The 22,127-nt window shown below is 53.1% G+C and overlaps 8 protein-coding genes across 8 annotated transcripts; 3 read left to right on the top strand and 5 right to left on the bottom strand.

The window, feature by feature from the left end:
- Nucleotides 1-664: 664 nt before the first annotated feature.
- PV07_01184 (uncharacterized protein) lies at nt 665-2,689 on the bottom strand. The gene is made up of 4 exons (XM_016387694.1): nt 2,331-2,689; nt 2,063-2,259; nt 1,043-2,017; nt 665-998 (listed from the first exon to the last, which is right to left on the bottom strand). The coding sequence occupies exons 1-4, from the start codon at nt 2,515-2,517 to the stop codon at nt 876-878; spliced, it is 1,482 nt and encodes a 493-aa protein (XP_016254622.1). The 5' UTR covers nt 2,518-2,689; the 3' UTR covers nt 665-875.
- A 51-nt stretch (nt 2,690-2,740) lies between these two features.
- PV07_01183 (uncharacterized protein) lies at nt 2,741-4,251 on the bottom strand. The gene has a single exon (XM_016387693.1). It carries the CDS (start codon nt 3,903-3,905, stop codon nt 3,129-3,131), a length of 777 nt encoding a protein of 258 aa, XP_016254621.1. The 5' UTR covers nt 3,906-4,251; the 3' UTR covers nt 2,741-3,128.
- A 284-nt stretch (nt 4,252-4,535) lies between these two features.
- PV07_01182 (uncharacterized protein) lies at nt 4,536-6,039 on the top strand. The gene is made up of 2 exons (XM_016387692.1): nt 4,536-4,815; nt 4,898-6,039. The coding sequence occupies exons 1-2, from the start codon at nt 4,649-4,651 to the stop codon at nt 5,751-5,753; spliced, it is 1,023 nt and encodes a 340-aa protein (XP_016254620.1). The 5' UTR covers nt 4,536-4,648; the 3' UTR covers nt 5,754-6,039.
- Nucleotides 5,900-11,125, bottom strand: PV07_01181 (sulfite reductase (NADPH) hemoprotein, beta-component). The gene is made up of 2 exons (XM_016387691.1): nt 10,956-11,125; nt 5,900-10,859 (listed from the first exon to the last, which is right to left on the bottom strand). The coding sequence occupies exons 1-2, from the start codon at nt 10,984-10,986 to the stop codon at nt 6,232-6,234; spliced, it is 4,659 nt and encodes a 1,552-aa protein (XP_016254619.1). The 5' UTR covers nt 10,987-11,125; the 3' UTR covers nt 5,900-6,231.
- Nucleotides 11,126-11,928: 803 nt separating this feature from the next.
- On the top strand, nt 11,929-13,473 carry PV07_01180 (uncharacterized protein). The gene has a single exon (XM_016387690.1). The coding sequence runs from the start codon at nt 11,995-11,997 to the stop codon at nt 13,276-13,278; it is 1,284 nt and encodes a 427-aa protein (XP_016254618.1). The 5' UTR covers nt 11,929-11,994; the 3' UTR covers nt 13,279-13,473.
- Nucleotides 13,376-14,679, bottom strand: PV07_01179 (uncharacterized protein). The gene is made up of 3 exons (XM_016387689.1): nt 14,196-14,679; nt 13,850-14,129; nt 13,376-13,781 (listed from the first exon to the last, which is right to left on the bottom strand). The coding sequence occupies exons 1-3, from the start codon at nt 14,665-14,667 to the stop codon at nt 13,433-13,435; spliced, it is 1,101 nt and encodes a 366-aa protein (XP_016254617.1). The 5' UTR covers nt 14,668-14,679; the 3' UTR covers nt 13,376-13,432.
- Nucleotides 14,680-14,898: 219 nt separating this feature from the next.
- PV07_01178 (uncharacterized protein) lies at nt 14,899-19,765 on the top strand. The gene has a single exon (XM_016387688.1). The coding sequence runs from the start codon at nt 15,056-15,058 to the stop codon at nt 19,337-19,339; it is 4,284 nt and encodes a 1,427-aa protein (XP_016254616.1). The 5' UTR covers nt 14,899-15,055; the 3' UTR covers nt 19,340-19,765.
- PV07_01177 (uncharacterized protein) lies at nt 19,616-22,050 on the bottom strand. Its single transcript, XM_016387687.1, has one exon. It carries the CDS (start codon nt 21,720-21,722, stop codon nt 19,914-19,916), a length of 1,809 nt encoding a protein of 602 aa, XP_016254615.1. The 5' UTR covers nt 21,723-22,050; the 3' UTR covers nt 19,616-19,913.
- Between the last annotated feature and the right edge of the window lie 77 nt (nt 22,051-22,127).

Genomic DNA, 22,127 nt, shown 5'->3' with positions numbered 1-22,127 from the left:
AGACGAAGTCTTACCTCGTCGTTGGGCAGGATATATTCTGGAAGCAGTGGTCGTTAGTCTCGACTCTCCATCTCAAATGATAGCCAGGAAGCAGCACTGACTTCCCGCACTGAGCGCGTGGTAGGTATGACCGTTCTCAATCACGAAATTCCGGATCGTCGATGTCAGCGAAGCTGTTGAGATCTGGTCTTCGCCCTATGGCGTCAAACGTGTTATTGCTTATCTTCTGGTGCAAAGGCATTATCAACCTACCAGGTCGAGGGCTGAGTCCTGATCTGTGTCGGCCTGCTGGAATCTGACGTCAATTACAGGGTCGACATAAATCGGATATGAGTGCCTACCAGCACTTGATCATCGGCAGTTACCTCCTCGTCGGGTTCCTGCATGGCTGTCAACAGCAGCTAATATCGAACATGGGGCGTGTCTTCCTGAGAAGAAGAAAGTGGAAACTCGGTAGATGGCCGATGGAAGCTGGGTTATCGTCATCATTGCTTCGCGGGCGATTCGGTTGTGATTAACTACCGGCCCGCTCGGCTGCTAAGGACGCATCCGCGGGAAGTTAAACCATCCTCCAATGCCAGCAGAGTCGTAGCAGGCCCAGCTCCGGCGGCGCCAACTATTCGCTCCAACTGTTGATCGGGCCAGTGGGCGTTGGAATGTCTGTCATACCTCATGGTCTAAGTCGAGTATCTTGGGAGAAGTAGGGTCCTATGAAGTACATGATTTTCGCATGTAGGCAAGCTGCTGTCCTGGACGCCGCACGACTTCGCTCTACTAATCAAGTCTTGGTCACATTGAATCATACTGAGGCACCGCTCAGGCTGCAGTTCTCGCGTCCTCCCACTTTCCAATTCTGGGTGCTGCTATCGACGATTTTACACTGGACTCTTTCGCCTCGTGATCTTCATCATAAGGTTAGACTGTGTCATAACACCGTAGTCAAAGGTGTCCATGGGATGAGCTGGATTGACAACGGTAAAGTCAAATCGTCGCAGCAGCTGCTACAGTTAGTCCCAGACTCGCCAGGATGATTTACACTTACCTCGACGAACACCTTGTTCAGCTCCAGCAGGGCGATAGGCTTGCCCAGACAACCCCATTTGCCTTGACCGAAGATAAGTTCGACGGTATTTTCCATGATTCGTAGTTGCTCGCCCTGAGCGCGTAGCCATCGTTCAGGAGAAAACAAGTCTGCATCATCTCCAAATACATTCCTGTCTCGCATAACCGAGCGTGCGCTCCAGCCCACGTTTGTGTTCGGGGGAATCCGAAAGCCACAGACCACAGCCTCTGTTTCTGAGCTTCGCGGGACGATGCCAGTAATAGGTGGCCAGATCCGGAAGCACTCTTTGATGAATGCCTGTAAGTATGGAAGTGCCCGTGCTTCCGTATCCTTGATTGGAGACGATATCTGACCGGTTTTGACGCCCTTATCAATTTCTTCTTGCAGTTTTTGACATACCAGTGGCGACGTTGAGGCGTGGAAAATCCCTATTCTAATCACCGTGGCAGTTGTATCAGACCCCGCCACGATCTGAACAAGAGACTCTGACTCGGCGTCCTTTTGCGTCAGACCATGAGCCACGAATGATCCCAACATATCTCGTTTCACAATCTTCGAATCGCCGTATCGCTCGGCCACGATCTCTTTGGCAATTCCCATAACCTTACCAAGTCCAACAGCGTCAGTGTGTGTTGGTCGGATCACCTTGAATAGAGGAGACTGTAGGACACTCAGGAGCCAAGGCAGCAAGGCTATCATCTGCATAAGAGGAAGGGATTCTTCTGTTGTCTTGATGTAGTCGTAGAGGTCGCCGTCTCTGTCCATGAAGCCAAACGTCCGTCCCAATGCGAAAGTCGAGATGAGGTCCAAGGTCAAGAACTGGATCTTACGAGCAAAGTCGACTGGACGGAAATCTATCTCGGTGGAGAGATATTTCCCCTCGATAAAATGAATGAACTTCGTTACTTGCTGGTCGATCGACTCGTGCAGGCCGTCGATATCCTTTCCAGAATACTATCTCACCTTAATCCTCGAATAGTACACGATGGAGATACTTACGCCTGGTAGGAGTTTGGATCTGAGGAGAGAGTGCAAGTTGTTGTCTCGTAAGGACAGGGTACAGTCATTCGGGGGATCAAGTTGAAACCCCTTGAACCACGGCGCTCGATCGAATTGAGAGCGCACTCCCCATATCCGTCGAATTTCGATTGGGTCACCACAGATCAAGTACTCTGGTGCAATGCGGACAAGTGGTCCTACGGTAGAGGCTCAATCAGTGACTCAGGCGGAGGTGATTAGTTTTCGATTTTCAATAGAAATCGCGCACCATATTTGTGGCGTAAGTCGTCAAGGTCCATATAAAGCGATCCTCTAAATGCTCTGCGAAGCATCCAGAGATCAGACCAGCCACACCAAAATGGTCCGGGGATGTGCCGCAGTCGCTTCCATGCCAGAAACTTGCTGGTGAGGACAGAGACCGAGATTACGGCAAGAGCAATGAGCCAGACAGCCATGTTGGATATGCCGTCTGTTAAAGCTCCTTCTCTCTGACTATATGGCTCTGGACAGTAGTCCGTGGGCGGTTGATGCGGGAGTCTGGGAAGAAGGTGAACGATGTGACGAGGCAGAGATAGGCCTGGTGATATATGGTCGAGCTTGGCACACGACGAAGCCTTACGGCATTCAGGATCGGCGGAACAAACCTCCGAGGACAACCCATATTCGAAGAAACAGCCCTATTTGGGCTGTATATAATATCTTGAACAGTTTATATCATCCAAGTTGACAAGAGTCAGCGTCCTGAATAAAGAAGGGAAATGACAACTAAAAGGCTGAGGTAGAGTGTCGGGAGTGCTTGCAAGCTGACCCCGGCAGTCTCATGGAGGTATCCAGGTTTACTCTGAGACTTGAAGGTCGTGATTGCGCGAGATCTGCGGCTGGAGAGACAAGGCCGTGCGCACTATCGCGACCACGCATAGTCTGTCCATTGGTGATTATGATGGTGTGTTGCGTGGTTGCTCCGCCGTCGTTGCTTTCCGTGATGCTGCTCTTTGATTATCTTGGTATATCAGGAAATATAATGACCCCATGTCAAATGTCTTGTGTCGTCGGTGGAGGGTTATCATCAGGATGATCCTGATGAGCCTCCATGGTGCCGTTTCTTTACTTCCCAATTCTTCCACGTCCCTCCATCCGCCATTCCCTCGAAGAAATCCACAATGCCGTAGCCTTGTTTCCATTGCCCTTTCTCGGCCGACTCGCTTATTTTCCAAAATAGAGTGCCATCATAACAACCTCGAAGGTCCTCCTTCCACACTCTCCCATCTCTCTGGAGTAATAGCCATGTCGTCCACATTTCCATGAATCCAAAACACCAACCCGCCACATCGGCGGCAAGACGGTTCTTCTTCCACATGCTCCACATCTCGTCATTGCTCAGCCCGCCACATCGCGAGGTGTCCCAGCGGTCGAACATGGCATCGAACCTGTCGGCGTGGAAATGTCCATCGACATCGAAAATGCCAGTGTCGGAGCCGTGTTTCGCTTTGTGGATGCTTCCGACGTAGATTCGGAACCAAGGGTCAGGAAACCAGCTGTGCGCGAGTGTTGTCGGGTAGGAGAAGAACAAGGGGATGAGAAGCGAGCCGAGAGAGAATAATACGCCGAATCCGAGGTCGCGGAACCCGTTGTAGACGTCCCAAGGGTGGATGATGCCGTCGTTGTCGCGGTCCCAGAACAACACATGTTGTTGGAGGGCTGTGAGTTCTGATTTTGGCTTAGAAGGGGTGGTCGACGCGCCGTTGGTGAGGTTGCTGTGATTAGGGGGTTTGTCCTGTGTTTGCTTCGAGGCAAGAGAAGCTGGCGGTTCGCCCGAATCCGCGGATGCAGCGAAGTTGCCCATCTCTCTGTTGCTCGGTGTTGTCTTGACGTGAAAACCAAAAGGATGGAGGAAATGTTGTCTACGATCCTCTGTCAGTTGCGAATCGCACAAGAAGGAAACTAGCCCTTGAATGTGGTGTCGACGATCGAGCAATGTTTCCGTACGTATAATGTTGGTTAACGTAGTGTTTCACGCAGTAGAGGCAGCAGCTACTCTGACTCTCACCGCCTTGTGGTGTCCGAATCAGACCACTTTCATCTCACTTGCAGCTGTCTAGGAGAGAAAGAGAGAAGGAGCACATGCAAGAAAGCTTGTTGTGTAGGTGCATTGGACTTGGAAGCCCCAACAAAAATTCTGGCCAGGTGCTGCCAACAGCTTACATCAAATAAGAAGAGAGAGAAGCACACGACAGGCGGAGATGCGGGAGGCCGAGCGCAGGAAGCGAGTGGAAGACGAATCGGATCATTAGTCGTGCATAATAACAGCAGCGAGGAGACGCCCAATTCATGATGATCTCAGTAGATGACGAAAAGGGAGCCGGAAGTGAGGTATCCGTCCTCGGCTTGGCGCGTAATCGTGCTGTCTGACCGAGATTTGTTTGCACCAATATGCGCCACACTAGGCCTGGAGATCGTTGAAATGACAGGGTCACTTACCTCGGAGCTACTCTCTCACACATTCACCGGCTGCTCAAATTCAGCCTCTCGCAAAACTCCATGACAACTCGCTGCCCCTGACACTCGCCAAACAGCCAACAAGATTCAATGGGCGACCCAACGGAGAAGCTGGACACAAATCCTTCCGTGCAACAGAATCATGTGGGAGACAAGTACGAAGTGCCCACGTATGAGGCGCACTCTTCCTTTGACAGCCTGAAGCAACGCATACGGCAACACTATGAAATAGCTTCAGACTATTACTACTCCCTGTGGTACGTGCCATTGCCTCTCGAGCATTACTATCGAGGGGAAAGTGAGAAACTCACGCTTACGCCTGTTGGCATCGCACACCAGGGGTCAGCACATCCACCACGCCTATTTCCTCACCCCTGAAGACACCAAGGAGACCGGTCAAACCAACCTCATCAACCTCCTGCTCGACATCTCCAAACTTGCACCCAACACCACTGTTCTGGATGTTGGCTGTGGCATTGGCGGCACTACCCGTCATTTGGCCCGCGAACATGGCTGTACCGTGACCGGCATCACGATCAGCGGACGACAAGTCCAGATCGCAAAGCGTTTGACGAGCGATGAGGCCGCCAGAGAGTCCAGAAATGCCCCTCCGAACTCGACAGTAGCTCCATCCCAAAGGTTTGAGGGCACGGACAACTTCATCTCCCTCGGCCCCAAGAACGGCAAAGTCCACTACTTCGAACTCGACGCGGAAAAAATGGAAAGCAGATTTCCCCCAGAGTCGTTTGACGGGGTCTGGATCTCCGAAGCTCTCTCCCACTTCCCAGACAAACCCTTGTTCTTCCGCAACGCGGCCCGCGTCCTTCGCCCGAACGGCAAGCTCGTGCTGGCAGACTGGTTCAAATCCGCGCCCCTAACCCCCGAGCAAATGGAAAACGACATCAAGCCCATCGAGGACGGCATGCTCCTCCCGCCCCTGAAAACCATGGCCGAGTACGTGGCCATGGCCGAATCCGCGGGTCTCCGCGTCTTTCACGAGCCAAAGGATATTTCCCAACAAGTGGCCCGAACGTGGGACATCAGCTGGGAACTGGTTAGCAATCCCAGCCTGTGGGCATTTGCCATCTCCCAGGGCAGGGATGGTCTTGCCTTTCTGCAGGCCTTCCGGGCCATGAGGCGTGGGTACAGCAATGGCACGTTTCGGTACGGGGTGATGTGTTTTGAGAAGGCTTGATTTTCTGGATGCATATACGCCAACAATTATATACGTACAGGCTACGGGGGTTGGGGTGCCATAATGTTGGAAGTCTGTATATATGAGACGGAGGGCGCAATCTCAAGCAATACTATGGGGATAATCACATTTAGAAGAAAGATGTCAGAAGATAGAATAATGCTCAGAGAGAGCGAAGAAATCTAGGAGATATGCCAGAGGACAGACCTAACAGGATCCAAATATTGTCCCGTATGAGGAGCACGGCTTTAGGGCTCTTTATGTTTTGGTCATCGCCTTTCGCTACTTTGCACTTCCTCTCATCGGCACAATGTGATGAAATTTTTGCTATATCTACTCGAATCCCAAGCCTCGCCCATGCTATGCAAAGCTATCACGAAAGTTACCAATCTGGAAAAAAATCAACGTCGCCTGCAAGATCAGGCTCACAATCTCCACACAGATCCGCTGACCGAGGCATTCACCCCCCTTCTTTTTGTTACTCGGCATCGCTCTCCTCCTCGGCGGTGTTCTCGTGGAAGTTCTTGCCCTCGGTGGTCTCGTTGATGACGCCGGCGCGGATGGTCCAGTCGCCGAACCGCTCGCCCTGGGTGCGCTCCTTGGCGTAGCGGGCCAGCAGGCCCTGCATGATGTCGAGGATCTCGTCCTCCTTGATGCTGCTGCGGTACAGCTTGTTCAGGCGCTGGCCGTGGTAGCCGCCGCCCAGGTACATGTTGTAGGCGCCGTAGGCCTTGCCGACGAAGGCGGCCTCGGCGACCCACGGGCGCGCGCAGCCGTTGGGGCAGCCCGTCATGCGCATCACGATCGAGTCCTGCGCCAGCCCGTTGGCCTCCAGGCAGGCCTCGAGCTTGCTGATCAGCGTCGGCAGGTACCGCTCCGACTCGGCCATGGCGAGGCCGCACGTCGGGAACGCCACGCACGCCGAGCTGGACAGCCGCATGCCCGAGAACTGCGTGTTGTCCAGCTTGTACTTCTTCATCAGCTCCACGATGGCCGGCTTGGCCTCGTCGGTCACGTTGGAGAGGATCAGGTGCTGGTTGCCCGTGAGGCGGAACTCGCCCTGGTGGATCTTGGCGATCTCTCGCAGTCCCGTCCGCATGGCGAAGTCCGCCGTGTCCTCCACGCGGCCGTTTTCGATGAAGAAGGTGAAGTGGTTCATGCCCTTTTCGTCGCGGAGCCAGCCAAATGTGTCGATGTTCGATTCGAACTTGTACGGCCGTGGCGCGTCAAAGGTGATGCCCAGCGGGGTGAGGAGCTCCTGGACTTTCCCCTTGAAGACTTCGTTGCCCATGTCGTCCATGGTGTACTTCAACCGTGCGTGCTTGCGGTTCTTCCGGTCGCCGTTGTCGCGTTGCACGAGCATGATCTTTTCACACACCAAGTGTGCCACGTCGGCAGGGACATAACCCATCATATATCCCAGTCGAGGGTAAGTCTTCTTGTTGTTGTGTGTCACACCCATGCCGCCTCCGGCGAGGATGTTGAACCCCTCTAGATGGCCGTTGTCCTTGGATCGAATTGCGATCAGGCCGACATCATGAGCATAAACATCAGTGTCATTGTGAGGAGGGATGGCGATGGTGATCTTGAACTTTCGTGGGAGATAGGTTGGGCCATAGAGGGGCTCGAAATCTTGCACAGCATCGCCGGCGACTTGAGTTTTCTCGCCAGTGGTGTCGTCCTTCAACCAAATCTCATGGTAGGCCGTGGTTGAGGGCAAGAGATGGTCGGAGATCCTCTTTGAAACGGCGTGGACTTCCTGGTGATACTCAGACAAGGTCGGCAAACTCGAGCACATGACGTTTCTGTTGATATCACCACAAGCCGCGATCGTCGTCATGAGGGCCTTGTTGATTGCTCTCATGGCTGGCTTGAGCTTCGACTTGATGACTCCGTGGAATTGGAACGTTTGTCTTGTGGTCAGCTTGATGGTTTCGTTGCCATGAGCCGAAGCAATCGCGTCCATCTGAACCCATTGTGAGGGAGTAGCGACACCTCCCGGCAGGCGACATCTGATCATGAATGAATAGGCTGGCTCAAGACCTTGCGCTTTCCTTTCATCGCGCAAGTCGCGGTCGTCTTGTTGATAGGTGCCGTGGAACTTGGTGAGCTGCTGATCCGACGCAGAGATAGCACCGGTGGATGTATCCGCAAGTCCTTCCGCAATGGTGCCTCGGAGATAGTTCGAAGCAATCTTGATGTCTTCGTTGGTCAACGGGGGTGGCTCTTCTGGCAGACCCTCCACGTTGGCAACGTTGAGTGCTTGCCAGAGTCTGGGCTCCCACTCCTGGTAGCCGGTTTGGAAGCTGTCCGGGTCCTGGTCGTCACCCAACCCAATAGCGGTCAACAGCTTGCCCCCCAGGAATTGAACACGAGTGTCCAGATCTTTTCCAGGCTTGTTGTAAAAAATCTTGTCCTCCTTTCGTGGCCAGTAGTGGCTATCACCAAGCGCAAAGACTGAGTAGTGGATATTAGAAAGGTCGAGGTCGGCAGCGTCTTTGATACCTTCCCAGAATGTCCGACCATTTTGCGGGAATTCACCTTGTCCGGCTGTGCTGGTGATGAACACCACATTCTCCTCGTTTGGAAGGTCCTCAAGCGGGTAGTCGTCCATGGCGAACACCATAGTCTTCAAGCCTCGAGCTTTTCCCCGGTTGCCCAGTCTCTTGGCCAGACCTTCAGCATTACCATTGTCAGAAGCGAACAAGACCGTCAATGGCGCTCCGTATAAGCCCTCCAACATCTGTTCGTACGCGTCCTTCGCTTTGCGTTTCTGTAGCTTGCGGACTTCAGAGCCGTACGATTCTGAAAGGCTAGCAGCAAATTGAGGATGACGGTTCATCACCTGTGTAAGCTGATTGTCGCGGCGCAAAAATTCCTCCAACTCCCGTTTTATGCGTTCGGAATCGAGCGAGAATGAAGGCTCTCCCTTATCTTCATTAGACGGATCCCACCTGTACAATGGCCAATAACCCATGTCGACGGCTTTCTTCGTTTCTTGCAGGACCGTCAAAGGTGAATCGGTTTCCTTGTTGTATGGGAGATAAGCTAAAACGACCGACGGGCCATTAAATCTTTCGGCCTCAATCATCGCTTGCAGTACTTGTGTGTAAGAACTGTATACGGCCACTGAGGCAACGTAGGCATTACCAAAGTTCATGGCATAGAGACCAATGTCTTTCTTGCGCCTCATTGCATCTGATGCAGCTCGTTCTGAGTACGGTTCCGAGTCGATGATGAGCAAGTTCACGTTGGCACCTGAGGCAAGAACATGATGAACTCCAGAATTGCCCAGATCATATGCCCAAGCATCGGAGCCGATCAGCCACTGTGATTCCTTGAAAAAGAAAGCCTTTTGGTCGAGGAGTGAATTGGCGAGCCTTGAGCCATCTGTGGACAAACGTGCAACCACCTCCGGTGCAATTTCGTTTGCTTTCACCGAGTCATTGGCGTTCAATGCCCATCGTGACAACCATTGCTTGGGAGATTCCGTGATGAACTGATTGCTGCGCGCAGCCCCTTCCACCTCCTTTACGAATTCTTGCCGCCGTTCAGTTCGGGCAAGCAAGGAGCCAAACCCATACTCGGGCGATGCTGCGACAGTGGAGGAGACGCCTGCATTCTTCTTGTCGAGCAAATTGGCAATGTAAAGTCGGGTGCTGAACAACTGGTCAAGGATTTTGAGATAAGAATTCTCCACCTCGGGCTGTTCAGGGGTGAAGCTGTCAATCGTAGGTTCTAGCTCGTGGCCAATGCTGAGATTCTGGATTGAAATGGCCGCAGCCTGGGAATAACCGCGACGTCGAGAGTGTTTTCGGGGTGTAACAGGAGGGGCGAGGTTTTGGAAAATGCCTCGGAGTGCCTGTAGTGCTGTTGATGCATCAATTTGGCCGAGTCTGTATTGGACCAGAGAGATTGCACTTTGGCCGCCAGCACCAGGGTTCAAACTTGATAGCAAATCAAGAAACGCAGGGCCCCATTTCGTAGTCTTCCTTCTGATCTGCTCAAGTACCGCAATCTTCTGGATCGTTTTCGGGATGGAGTCCAGAAGAACAGCGCTCCCAAGCCATGGGCGGTATAGCCGCGCGGTGATTATACCGAGACCTGAAAGATCGGCTGGGACATCGTCGGCGTCGAGAACGTCGACAAATACTCCAGTTGAGCCAAAGATATATAGAGCTGCCTCGGCATCCGGGGGTCCTGAGTATTCAATTGCAGAATAGCTGCGACCTGTTATATGAGAGACAGCGGCCCATATCTCACTGACGTAATTAAATATGTCAGTCGCGCTCACGGGACGAGATACCGGGGTTTCGACGGTAGTCGCAATCGATGATGGCGCGATGCTGCCCGAGGAACTCTGTCGTCGCGAAGACGATGAAGCTGCCGAGGACAAATCCGTCTGTCCATTGGTTGACGTAGGAGCGGCAACGGGGGACAGGGCTTCTCTCGTCGCCGGTGCAGATGCTTGCGGGGGAGAAACTTCTGGTAGACCAAGATCAGTGACGGTGGCAGTCCTTCCATTACTGGCATAAAGCGTCTGTTCGGTTTCACCCGTGTGTGAAGCTTTAATACCAGTCCCAAGAAGTGCTTGAACCAGCTCGCGACTTTCGATTGCGATTGGATTGTCTTGGACGGAATTGCTAGGGTCGTAGAAATGGATAACTCCTTTGCCACTTCTCACTGCCAGAGCATGAGCCGTCAATGCAATATCCTGCGCCTCTTGGAGTGTCTCCGACTGCAAAAAGGTAAAACCGCATTGTCTAATGGAGCTAATCTCTGAGAAGTCTGGCTGAGGTGTTCCGAGCGCCACATGCAGGACAACGGGATATTGGGCGAGTTTGTACAAATGCGGTACCGAGTTCAACAGAATGGAGGAGGGAGCCGTCACCGAGACCAATTTGCCGGCCTGGAGGGGCGTGTATGCAGAGAGCAGCGGGTCTGCATTCTGGCGCACAGGAACGATCTCGGGGAGGGATTTGGAGACGAAGTTCTTTGCATTGTTGGTAATAAATCGAGAGAAATGATATGAGAACTCGGAATCGGTGCTCAGCGAAGGCTGGACGGAGAGAACGACATCGCTGGCGAGGTAGGCGATCCTCGCAACTGTCCAACAACCGGTATGTCAGTGCTTGCAGCTCGCCAACCAAGACGCCCAAAAATTCAGTTGGAGCGGGGAAACCATGATCGATAGATACATACCAGCTTCTGCGGGGCTAGTAACGGACCCCATGTCGCTTGTCGCTTGTTTGGTGGTCTAAGAGAGCGACGGTAAACAAAGCATACAAGGTCGAAGAAAAGCAGAGCAGGAGGAAGAGGAATCGACCGAATTGTAATACTTGAAGCAATATTGCCCTGCTGCACCATTCTCCGCTTCCTCATGCCTCCACAAGAGCCTCGATCACCGCCGGTACGCAAAAGCCGCCTCTCAAATTTTTGCTGCTACGGCTGTCGGTCTCGTCATTCGCTCTACCGCCATTCTGATTGGTCGCCTCCCGATTGCGACATCGTGTGCCCATGGTTCGTGACGGCGACGGAGTGACGGTTTCGAAGGAAAGATCGGACACAATTGACAAAAGAGATAGACTTGCCTAAACCAGACACATGGTGGGATTGCTGGAAGAGTGGTATTTCTGTGTTTGGGAGGCCATCCCAATCCAACATCTCTGGACAACAACGCATGCAGGGAACATGTCAGACAAATTTGGAGGGTATCTCCAGTCCTTCTAAGAAAGGAAAAAAGGTCGGGACACAGACGGATGAGTAATATGAATAGTAAATGAGACAATAACTACCAGTTCCTACCGTTATAACTTCAAGGGCGTGCCGTTCTGAGTATGTGGTCGCCGAGCTGGAAAGACGGGCGAAACGATTTCTCGTATTCTTTGCGTGGAACATTGACCATGCACATTCAACAGTGATTGACGTCTGAGTAGCCTCGGTATCTTGATCAAATCTACTCGCCTCGAAATGTATGCTGGTTGTAGTGGAGGTGTAGACAAAGAATTGCGTGCTAACACCGAGTGCCGTGAGCGGCAAATCCAAATGTGTGGCAGCCTTGCAGGGCCACAGCCTTGCATGAGCCGCGCAGTGAATCTGTGCAGCCTTGGCGCGCGTCATTCGCAGATCATTTTGTTGCGCAGCTTGATGGCCCGAGAATAATTTTCGCAATAGAGGACTAGGTACTTCTTCCAGACACGAGCACGCAGACCGTGTCGTCGCGGCCCCCATTCCAGCCATCATGGCCGACGATGATGATCCTGTCATTGCCTCCTACGATGTCTGCTTGACCAACAGCAACTCGTCAGTTGCCCGAGATTCCTCCAAGTTGTATCTCCTCCAGTATCCATCCCACCGCCCTTACCACAAACCATACAATGCCACAATGGCGCAAACTCCAACTGCTCTTCGTCTCAAACCAGAAGCTGGTTTCATAGAAGTCGACATCCCTATGGGCCAAAAATATTACAGTGAAGTTGCCGGCGAAAGATTTGGGAAAGCCGTGGCAGAGAGCCGCACCATCAATGCGGGAGGTTCATTTGGGCTGGCCGGTGGCTTTGGGGCGGGCACAGCACAAACCAGACTGAAAGATATTCCTATGCATGATCAATATGCCGCACCTGCGCCGCGGCTTGAAACTCAAACCCTGGGGGGCAAAATACCCATCCAGAGCACTCGCGATCCCGTTTACCTGGTAGGGTGCTTCCACCAAAACCAGATCCACTTATCCTACTTGGACGCTGTTGTGCAAATGCGGCCTCAGCTTCATCACATTGATGCTGAAGATGAAACCAACCAGAGACGATTTGCAGGGGGTAGTAATACTGGTTCGTCCCGCCAAAAGCCTGGTTTGGAGCCGCCTGCACCAAAGGTAGAGTCGAAAGCCATCGAGATCAAAATCAGAGAGACCAAGGACGATACGAAGGACCGTACCATGAATGACAACGCGAGACAACTGCGAGACATCCAGACGGACCAGTGGCAGAGTTATAAATGGGTGGATGAGGACGAGCCCACTGCTAAGGCGGCGCTCGACTCGCAGATGCGCCTCGTCTCGGATCCAATGCAAACCCTTCCCAAACTTCAGAGCTGTATCAGCAACGGTGACTGGTTGGACAAAATGAGTGCGCCCCGAGAGGATGGCAAGAAGGGCTTGTTGGCAAAGTTACGGGGACGAGAACGAGAGCGCGCTCGAAGGAAGAAGGCCGAGGAAGAGAAGCGACAACGCCAGAAGGAGGCAAGCGGGGCAGCATCAAGCAGTCACGGTCCGCTGCTTGGAATGAGCGAGGACAGCGACCTGAGTAGCCCAGATATTACAGATGACGATCTTCCAGACGAGGATTTGGCGACACGAAAGGACACGGCGGACGATATTCAGATCAAGCAAGAGCCTGCTGCTCCTTTTCCACCGTCCAGAAGGAACCTTATTTCAGCAGCCACAAAGCCGGGCCCCAGCGATCCTCCAAAGAAGAGAGGACGACCGAGGAAAAATCCGCCTGCAGACTCGATACCCCTTGGCGACTAACCCTCGAAGCAGCCCGCTCATCCTGTCTACATGGGTGGCCTGCCCGTAGGTGGCAGTGGAGATGCTGGCCCTTTCTTTTCTTGCTCTAGAGAGAACGATCCTGCAGGCTTGCGAGGCAATTATGATACCCCTAAGATTATTACCCAGTCTAAGGTTAGGGCCTAGTCCCGGCCTTAATGATCATTTGAAAAATCCTCAGATCCATCTTTGCATCCTTCGCAGTGGTCTTCACTTCCTTTCCGTCGGCAACCATCTGGTACAGTTCTTTCATTTCCAAGGTATAAGGATCTTCATAGGTCCGCTTGACAGTCGACTCTCTGTATACTCCATCGACGTTTTCGCAGACAACCATGGTCACCGGCAAACCCTTGATATAGGGGGTGTCATATTTGACCCGAACAGACTTTGTCATGCTGTACACCTCAATATGGGCATCAAAACGAGGAACATTGTCGATCCCAGATTCATAGGTTACCGAGAAAGTGGGATATTCCAGCATTGCACTGTGCACGTCAGTGAACTACAGCCCAACACAAGATACGGTTATTCCTTTTGGGGGGAACAAGCATACCTCCAGAATGGGAGGTTTATGGACGCCCCAATGACACGTTCTGGCATCCCAAGAGCTTCTCTCATTGCCGACAAGTCATGAGAGCCCAAACCACCCAGCAGTCGCCACATCCTCGTGGATTCGGGATTGATTGGTAACCCACATTCGACTGATAATGCTTGATGTACTATTTCTGATGCCCTGTCACTTCTGTCTTGCACGGATTCGGGTGTGAAGTCCGTGAAGACTTTTGGAAATGTGCCCGATTGTGCGACAAAGTGGCTGTTGGGACCGATTATATCTGTTCAAAAATGGCCGCCATTCAGCATTTGTGCCCCTAGTCACCCGAGATAGGAGAGCTCTATACCTCTAACTCGAGCGTACAGAATCTTATCCATGCCGCCGATCTCCTTGGTCATGTCCTCAAAGGCTGCAGCGTACCGACGCATGTATCCCACCATCACTTTACCTTTGGATTTGCCCTCTGCCTCGATAATAGCATCAGCATCCCTTACGCACAGCGCCATTGGCTTCTCAACAAAAACATGCTTGTCATGCCTCAAGCCCTCTATCACATGCACGGCATGGTACTCATCAGAGCTCGCTATGAAGACCAGGTCGACATCTGGTGAAGCGCAAAGCTCGGTCGGATTCTGCGTGGTTTGGGGGATGTGGTTGATAACCTTTTGAGCATTGTGCCTCAGAGACTCTGCTGATACATCGCACAAGTACGTGACGGTGAAGAAATCAGAGAGGAAACCCAAGGTCGAGATGTGTGCCACCTGTGTAATCTCGCCGCAGCCTATTATTCCCACTCTGACGCGCTTGTTGGCGGTCATCTTGGGAATGGGTTGAGAGAGAGAGTAGCAGTTGTACTCCATACTAGGTATTGGACCCTGAGAGCCCTTTTTCCCACTCACCAGGAGGTGGGGCCGAGTAGTAGAGTCCATTAACATTATTGGCTGATTTGTAGAGGGCACGTGAGCTCGGGCTCCACCGGCAAAGCTCCGCCCAATGCTGGCAGGTGCAGGTGCTCCTGAACCCAAAATGATTTTTTGCCATGCGCTCCAAGTCACTCCATGTTCTGTCCATCGACGAGATTGTACCATCACCTCAAGACTCCTTTTCCATCCATTGGGCGCTGCGGAGGGCCTCTGTGATGATAGATTTCATTGAAAATCCTATCATTGCAGCTTCTTCGAGCAGTCTTGCATCTGGTTTTGCGCAATGCTGCGCACGCGAGCTGCGGCCAACTCGAAGCATGCCCTTCAATATGTCCAACAGGCGGCAGAAAGAATACAGTTACCGTGGCTGTGTCCCGCCCTCGCTCAACCGTATACTGCCAGACACAAGCACAGATCAATAACCACACGTCCCACGGTGTCGCGCCCAAAAACTTTGCCTGCGCCTATCACCCAGTCTAGACATCTCGCCTCCCCAGCGTCCGCACACGAAAACTTTGACCGCAGCGATGAATATATCCCTTTCACCTATGGCAACCGAGAATATCCTATAACACAGAACCCGCATCGATCTTCCAAAAGTGACCTTTCTCCTTTCGACCTCTCTCAGATATTGATGCTCGACGCCGCTGAGCTGCTCGAAGATCACCTCGAGAGCAATGCGGGCAACAACAAGCTGAGGAATATTGATGAGATCGAGGCCACCCTAGACGCTTGTCTCCAAGTCCACCGGTGGGATCGGGCATTCACACTCCTGTCACAGTTGAGCCTCTTCTGTCAAAATAATCCCGCTCGATTGAGAAACTCATTCAACCGCGTTCTTGCCGCTATGGTGGACGATCTCATATGGAGCCGCAATACCCATCATGAAAAACAGATAAATGAATGGATTGAGGTGCACATGAGAAAAGCGGACCTGGAACCAGACGCTCATACCTTTGCGTTAAAATTAAAGGCGGCGTTGGAGACCTTGGTTGGATCGAAAAGAGACCGGACAGTACGCCGCTACTGGGATATGACCAAAAAGTACCAATTGGAGAGCAAGGTTCTGAGTATGCGAGATGTTCTGGATGACAGAGATCTTGGGAAACTCTCTGAAATCTGTACAATCGAAGTTACCGCCCGTCAGGCGGAGCCTTTTCCCGACACCCTACCGCCAGACTCAGTGCGGACCGAATCTATGGAGAAAGAGCAAGTCCATGTTCGAGAAACAGAACAAAAGGGATTGGGTTTGTCTTCGCTTAGACGCTCGCTGTCTCTCTTCTCCGAACAGACGGAAAACATTGTCGAGACAAGGTCGGAAGAAGACCCCCTTACACAACGGCAACGACGGCTGGAGAGAGACGCAATCCAATCCGCTCTCGACCGGTGGAAGGCCGAATTCCAGAAAAGAGCTAGCATAGGGATTCTGCCCACGGATCTCGCTCATGGCGAAATTGGAGCTTTACTTTGGCAATGGCATGAGATAATGGCTGAAAAGATCAAGCAGGAGATCAAGCTAGCTAGGGAAGAGGATGAACTGGCTGGTCCAAAGTCAGCACAGCAGAAACTCAGAGCCGAGTGCTCGCCATTTCTTGAGCTGCTACCTCCGGAGCATGTGGCTGCTGTCACCTCCATCGCCTTGATGCAGATCATGAGCAAGGTGGGCGCTTCGAAATCAGTCAAGCTAGTCCGGCTGGTCACTTCACTGGGACAGACTCTCGAAAATGAATACAACGCGACGAACATCAATCGGGAAAGAAATGCCATGCGCAAGGCAAAGAGACAAGGAATCATCGAATCCCCATTCGAGCATGAAGCAACGCTATCCTCGCATCTGCATAGACGCTCATCTCACCATGCTGCTCGACCGTTTGTGTACAGTAAAGAGTGGACCAAAGCAATACACGGGAAGGTCGGGGCTGTACTTTGTGAACTTATGTTCGAGACTGCCAAGATCACGATCACGAGAAAGGACCCAAACACCGGAGCTGCACTTTCAATGCCTCAGCCTGTCTTTCTGCATTCCACTACCTATCATAATGGCCGAAAGGTGGGTATGGTGTCCCTGCATGAAGAGTTTGTCAAGCTTCTAGTTAGCGAACCCGCAGAACATCTGATTGCCAAGCAATTACCCATGGTGTGCCCGCCCAAACCCTGGAAAGGCTTCTACGATGGAGGGTTTCTGGAGTCCAAGCAACCATTTCTCCGAATCAAGCAGAACGAAACCGCGCAAAAGGACTACGGCATCGCTGCTGCAAGCCGAGGTGATCTGGACCAGCTATTTGCTGGGGTTGACGTCCTTGGCAAGACTGGCTGGCGGATCAACAAGGACGTGTTCTCCATCATGCTCGAGGCCTGGAATAGCGGCGAAGAGGTCGCCAACCTCCCGCCTCTCAACAAAGTCTTCCCTGAAATCGAACGACCTGGTGAGAATGCCACGCAAAAGGAGCGCTGGGAGTGGTTCTCCAAGATGCGCGCAATGGACAACGAGCGAACAGGCATCCATTCGAATCGGTGCTTTCAGAATTTCCAGATGGAGATCGCAAAGGCCTACCTCAATGAGACGTTCTATTTGCCGCATAATATCGACTTCCGCGGGCGTGCCTATCCTATTCCACCCTATCTCAATCAAATGGGTGCCGATAATTGTCGAGGCCTCTTGTTGTTTGACAAAGGCCGTGAGCTGGGCAACGACGGACTGCGCTGGCTGAAAATCCATCTTGCCAATGTTTACGGATACGACAAGGCTAGTTTGTCTGACCGTGCCCAGTTTCCCATGGACCACCTGGACGACATTTACGACTCCGTCAATAACCCTCTCAATGGACGACGCTGGTGGCTCACCGCGGAGGATCCGTGGCAATGTCTAGCCACTTGTTTCGAATTGACCAACGCTCTCGCGAACCCCGACCCTACGAAGTTCGTTTCCAGACTGCCAATTCATCAAGATGGCTCGTGCAATGGACTGCAGCATTACGCTGCCCTAGGCGGGGACCTCGCTGGAGCCCGGCAAGTCAACTTAGAACCGGGCGACAAGCCTGCCGACGTTTATAGCGGTGTGTGCGAGCTAGTCAAGGCTGAAATCAAGGAAGACGCGGCCAAGGGTGACTCGCTGGCAAAACTGCTTGACGACAAAGTTACACGCAAAGTGGTCAAGCAGACGGTCATGACTAACGTCTACGGGGTCACCTTCCTTGGCGCGATTCGCCAGGTGCGAAAACAGGTGGAAGTCCTGATCCCGGAAGTTGAGGCTGCTGGGCTTTCAGGCAAAGCATCGACGTACATTGCAAGAAAGATCTTCAGAGGTCTTGGTGCACTGTTCACTGGAGCCCACGAAATCCAGTACTGGTTGGGCGATTGTGCCAACCGTATCAGCTCCTCGATCTCGCCCGCACAGCAAGAAAGAATTTACGAAAAGGAAGCCTCTGGCGTGCCGAAGGCTAAAGAACGATCAGGCCGAAGCAAAGCCAAGGGCAAGGAGGTATTGGAGTCAGCAGCATTCCGGTCACCGGTCATTTGGACCACACCTCTCAAATTGCCTGTGGTGCAGCCCTATCGCATCAATAAGGGATTGACGATCCAAACCAATCTCCAGAGCATCACACTGGCCCAACCGAGTGTTGCAGACGCTGTCAACAAGAGAAAGCAGTTGCAGGCATTCCCTCCGAACTTCATCCATTCCCTTGATGCGACGCATATGGTCCTCTCGGCTTTGAAGGCCAACGAACTTGGGCTCAGTTTCTCTGCCGTGCACGACAGTTTCTGGACTCACGCTGCCGATGTCAATTCTCTCAATGAACTCTTGCGAGATGCTTTCATCCGAATGCATAGCGACGACATCATCGGGCGGCTTGCGGCCGAATTCAACAAGCGGTACGACGGTCATTTCTACTTGGCGCAAATTAACAAGTCCAATATGCTTGGGAAAGCCATCACCGAGTACCGTAGGCAGATGGTCGCCGAAGGAGTCTTTCCTGCAGGGAATGGGTTGAAGAGCATCCAGAAAAGACGGCATGCTGAATTGTTGCGAGAAATCCGAAAGAAGAAATTAATGGCCAGTGATGATCCTAAACAGAAGGAGGAGGGCGAGCGGATGGTAACAGCGGCCAGTCTATACGACCAATACGATGGAGATAAGTATTTGTTTCATCGTGACTCTTTGGGAGAGACAGCCATCGGCGCTATCCCCGAGACTATGGATTGTGCCAAAGAGGAGATTGTGGATGCAGCCCTCAACGCGAGCGGAGTGTCTGATGACATCGACCTAGCAAGCACTTTGGATCCGCTGAGAGATTCGGTCGCCAACGACAATGACGAAGACACCATCGACATCGGCAAGGCCGGCGATACCATGCACGATGTAACCCCATCGGACCCAGTCGCAAAGGCACACCAAGTTGCTGTAAATGCCTTCGGGCAGAGGCTCCGAACACAAAAGAGAAAGACTGGCCAGAAGAGCCAGAACAACCAAATATGGTTGTGGCTGCCCATCAAGTTCCGACCTGTGCCTAAAAGGGGTGACTTTGATGTCAACAGGCTGAAGGACAGCACTTACTTCTTTTCGTGAATGTATTACATTCTGGAAACCAATGAAAGAGGAGGCGTCTTTTGCACGGTGCAGGTGCACGCAATGTGACATTTTAGCAGCAAGGAGTTTGGAAAGAGAGGAGAGATCATGAAAAAGCTCATGCATGATTAAAAGGTGTTTGCATACAGCATGGGCATTCCCAACAGGCGGGGATGCGGAACCGAAATTCGGCTGTACAGGGCAAATTCGAGTGATGTTCCACCCGCTCAAAATGTATATTTGTATATATACCAGCTCTCCGCATTGGATCTGGGATGTGAGATATTACAGAGAGAGGATCTTTGTTACATACCTGCTTATCGAGCCCTCTCTAGCTCTGCGAGGACCAAGGGACATGGCCGGTGAGGATGGAAAATGTAAATTATACACGTAACATGGCAAATTCGCGTTGTGCTCGAGGAGACCAGGATGTGCTTGATTGACCCTTTTGTTTACCTGTATCTTTGCTTTTCAACCACCACATGGGGTCGACGGTCCACACCGCCGTCCGACTATATCAACCAGCTCAAACCACCGACACTATAATATCCCAGACATTTCGAAACCCACGTGCTCAGAACGAGGTCGCACACTCAAAGCTCTCTGCCTTCTTCGCGTCGCCGTGGCCCTTGTACCTCGCCACGAGCGGATACCGGCACAGCGGCCTGCGGATCTTGTCGCCGTGGCGGCGGGTGAAGCTCTCTCCGTGGAGCACGTCCGGGGCGACGCCTTCTTCGACCCACCGCCTCAGCTGGCCCAGCACGTCGACGGGCAGGGCGCCCTCCCCGCCACCGCAGTGCTGCACGCCCGGGGCGAGGAAGATGCGGTAAAAGTCCCTGACCTCGCCGTCGATGCCCGAGTGCGGGGTGCCTGCGTGGCGCAGCACCTCGTCGTAGTACTGCTGCGTCTGGCCCGGCATGATGGCCTCGTCACTCGTGCCGTGCCAGGTGATCATCTTGCCGCCACGCCGGTGGAACGCGCTCAGGTCCGGGTTGCTGGTCGCGAGGAACGAGTGGTACTCCTCCTCGGACTGGGCGAAGAGGCGGCCGAGCTCGGGCAGCGTGATGCGCTCGGCGAGGTCCGCGGCCGTGAGGCTGGGGTCCTTGTAGAGAAAGAGCCGGATCCAGTCGAGCATCAAGGGGCTCGGGTTGGCCACGCAGGTGTTGTTTTTGCGGAAGCAGGTCGTGGCGGCGAAGGACGTCAGGGGCGTCGAGTGCGTCAGGCGGTGCCAGTTGGGTTCGCGGAGGGAGCCCGGGGCGGCGCCCCAGAGGTGCCACGCGATGTGCGGGCCCGCGTAGCCGACTCTGATGACCGTGTGATTTGCTCGCTGCCGGCGCTGCTCGTCGTCACCTTCGTCCTCGTCTTCATCGACGTCGTCGGCGTACTCCATCCTACAGGGGATTTCCTTGCCCGCGAGCGTGAACGGGTCAAATTCACAGTCTTCCTCGTTCGAGATGACCCCGTCCTTGACCCCGTCCAACTCGTCGCACTCCTCGATCGCGGCTTTCGTGATCGCCTCGAGCTCACACGCCGGAGGATACGCCTTGAGGGAATGCATCATCATGTGCGCGAAATAGTGCATGACGATTAACTTGGGCCAGTATATCGCGGGAGCGGCCGCCAGGATGCCGTCATAGTCCCCCGGATAGCGTTGCGCAAGCATCAGGCCCTGTCTCCCACCGGTGGAACAGCCCTGAAAATAGCTGTGTTTCGGGGCCACGCCGTAGAAGGAGGTGACGATGGATTTGGAGATGACGGCCATATCGTGCAAGCAGACGGAGGCGAAATCCTGGAGGAGGTACAAGTTGACGTTTCCCGGAGAGAGCATGGCCCACGTCTCCGTCTCGGGCTGCTCAGGGCTGAAGGTTTGCGGTTCATGACCACCGTCCGTGCGCGAGATGGCATAGCCTTGCGAAAGGGCCGCATGAGAGATGAAGCCGGGGAGGCACATGGAGAAGCCGCCGCCGCCTTGGGAGAGGAGGAGGCCGTTCCAAGATGGGGATGTTCCTTTGTTGCTAGCCCCGGCATGATCTGGTCCGTGGTCATTGGTACCGACATGAACCTCATCCGACACCGAAAGGGGAAGCCACACAATCACGTTGACCGTGTCGTTTTGACCAGGATGTGTGTACGTCACGGTAACATTGCAGAAGTCGAGGTTGCTGTCTTCGCCGTAGAGTGGCGGGTCCGAATTGAAGAAGTTTGGTGGATACCAAAACGCTGCGGAATAGTTGGCTACCAGCGAAGAGGTAACGCTGAGTATCTCTCCGCCGAACAGAGTTGGCCTCGGGAGAGTTGAGGAGAGACATGCGGCTGTCAGGTTCGTGTGGCCCGCGCCAACGGGAGGGAAGGAGAAAGGAGCTTGTGGCGAGACAATGTCCATGATATGGATCGTCCAGCAAGTCCAATTCAGGTCTGTGTGAGAATTGACAAGGCTCCAACAAGGGAGACTAATGATTGGCTAATCAAGGGCAGGCTCTTGGATGGCAACAAAGAAGAGGAAGAATATTGTATGCTCACATGTGTGTGTAGATACTTACCACTGGCCAGGACAGGCAGCGATATTGTTGAAGAAGAGTGGGGGATTCAATGAGCTTGCAGGCAGATGGATAGTGCCATTTCTCGCAGACGACGTATTCGCAAGCTTCTCGGCAAAGGGTCGACAGGGTTTGTATTACACATACAAGCGACAAGGGGGACAAGAGGTGGAGGTGTTGGAGGTGATGGATGGTGAAAGGTGGTGGAGATGAAGCCCGTGCGAGGTCATCCCGGATCATCGTATTTCCGA

The sequence above is a fragment of the Cladophialophora immunda genome (assembly GCF_000835495.1).
Source record: "Cladophialophora immunda strain CBS 83496 unplaced genomic scaffold supercont1.1, whole genome shotgun sequence".
NCBI classification, from domain to species: domain Eukaryota; kingdom Fungi; phylum Ascomycota; class Eurotiomycetes; order Chaetothyriales; family Herpotrichiellaceae; genus Cladophialophora; species Cladophialophora immunda.
This window is presented reverse-complemented; position numbering and strand designations above follow the sequence as displayed.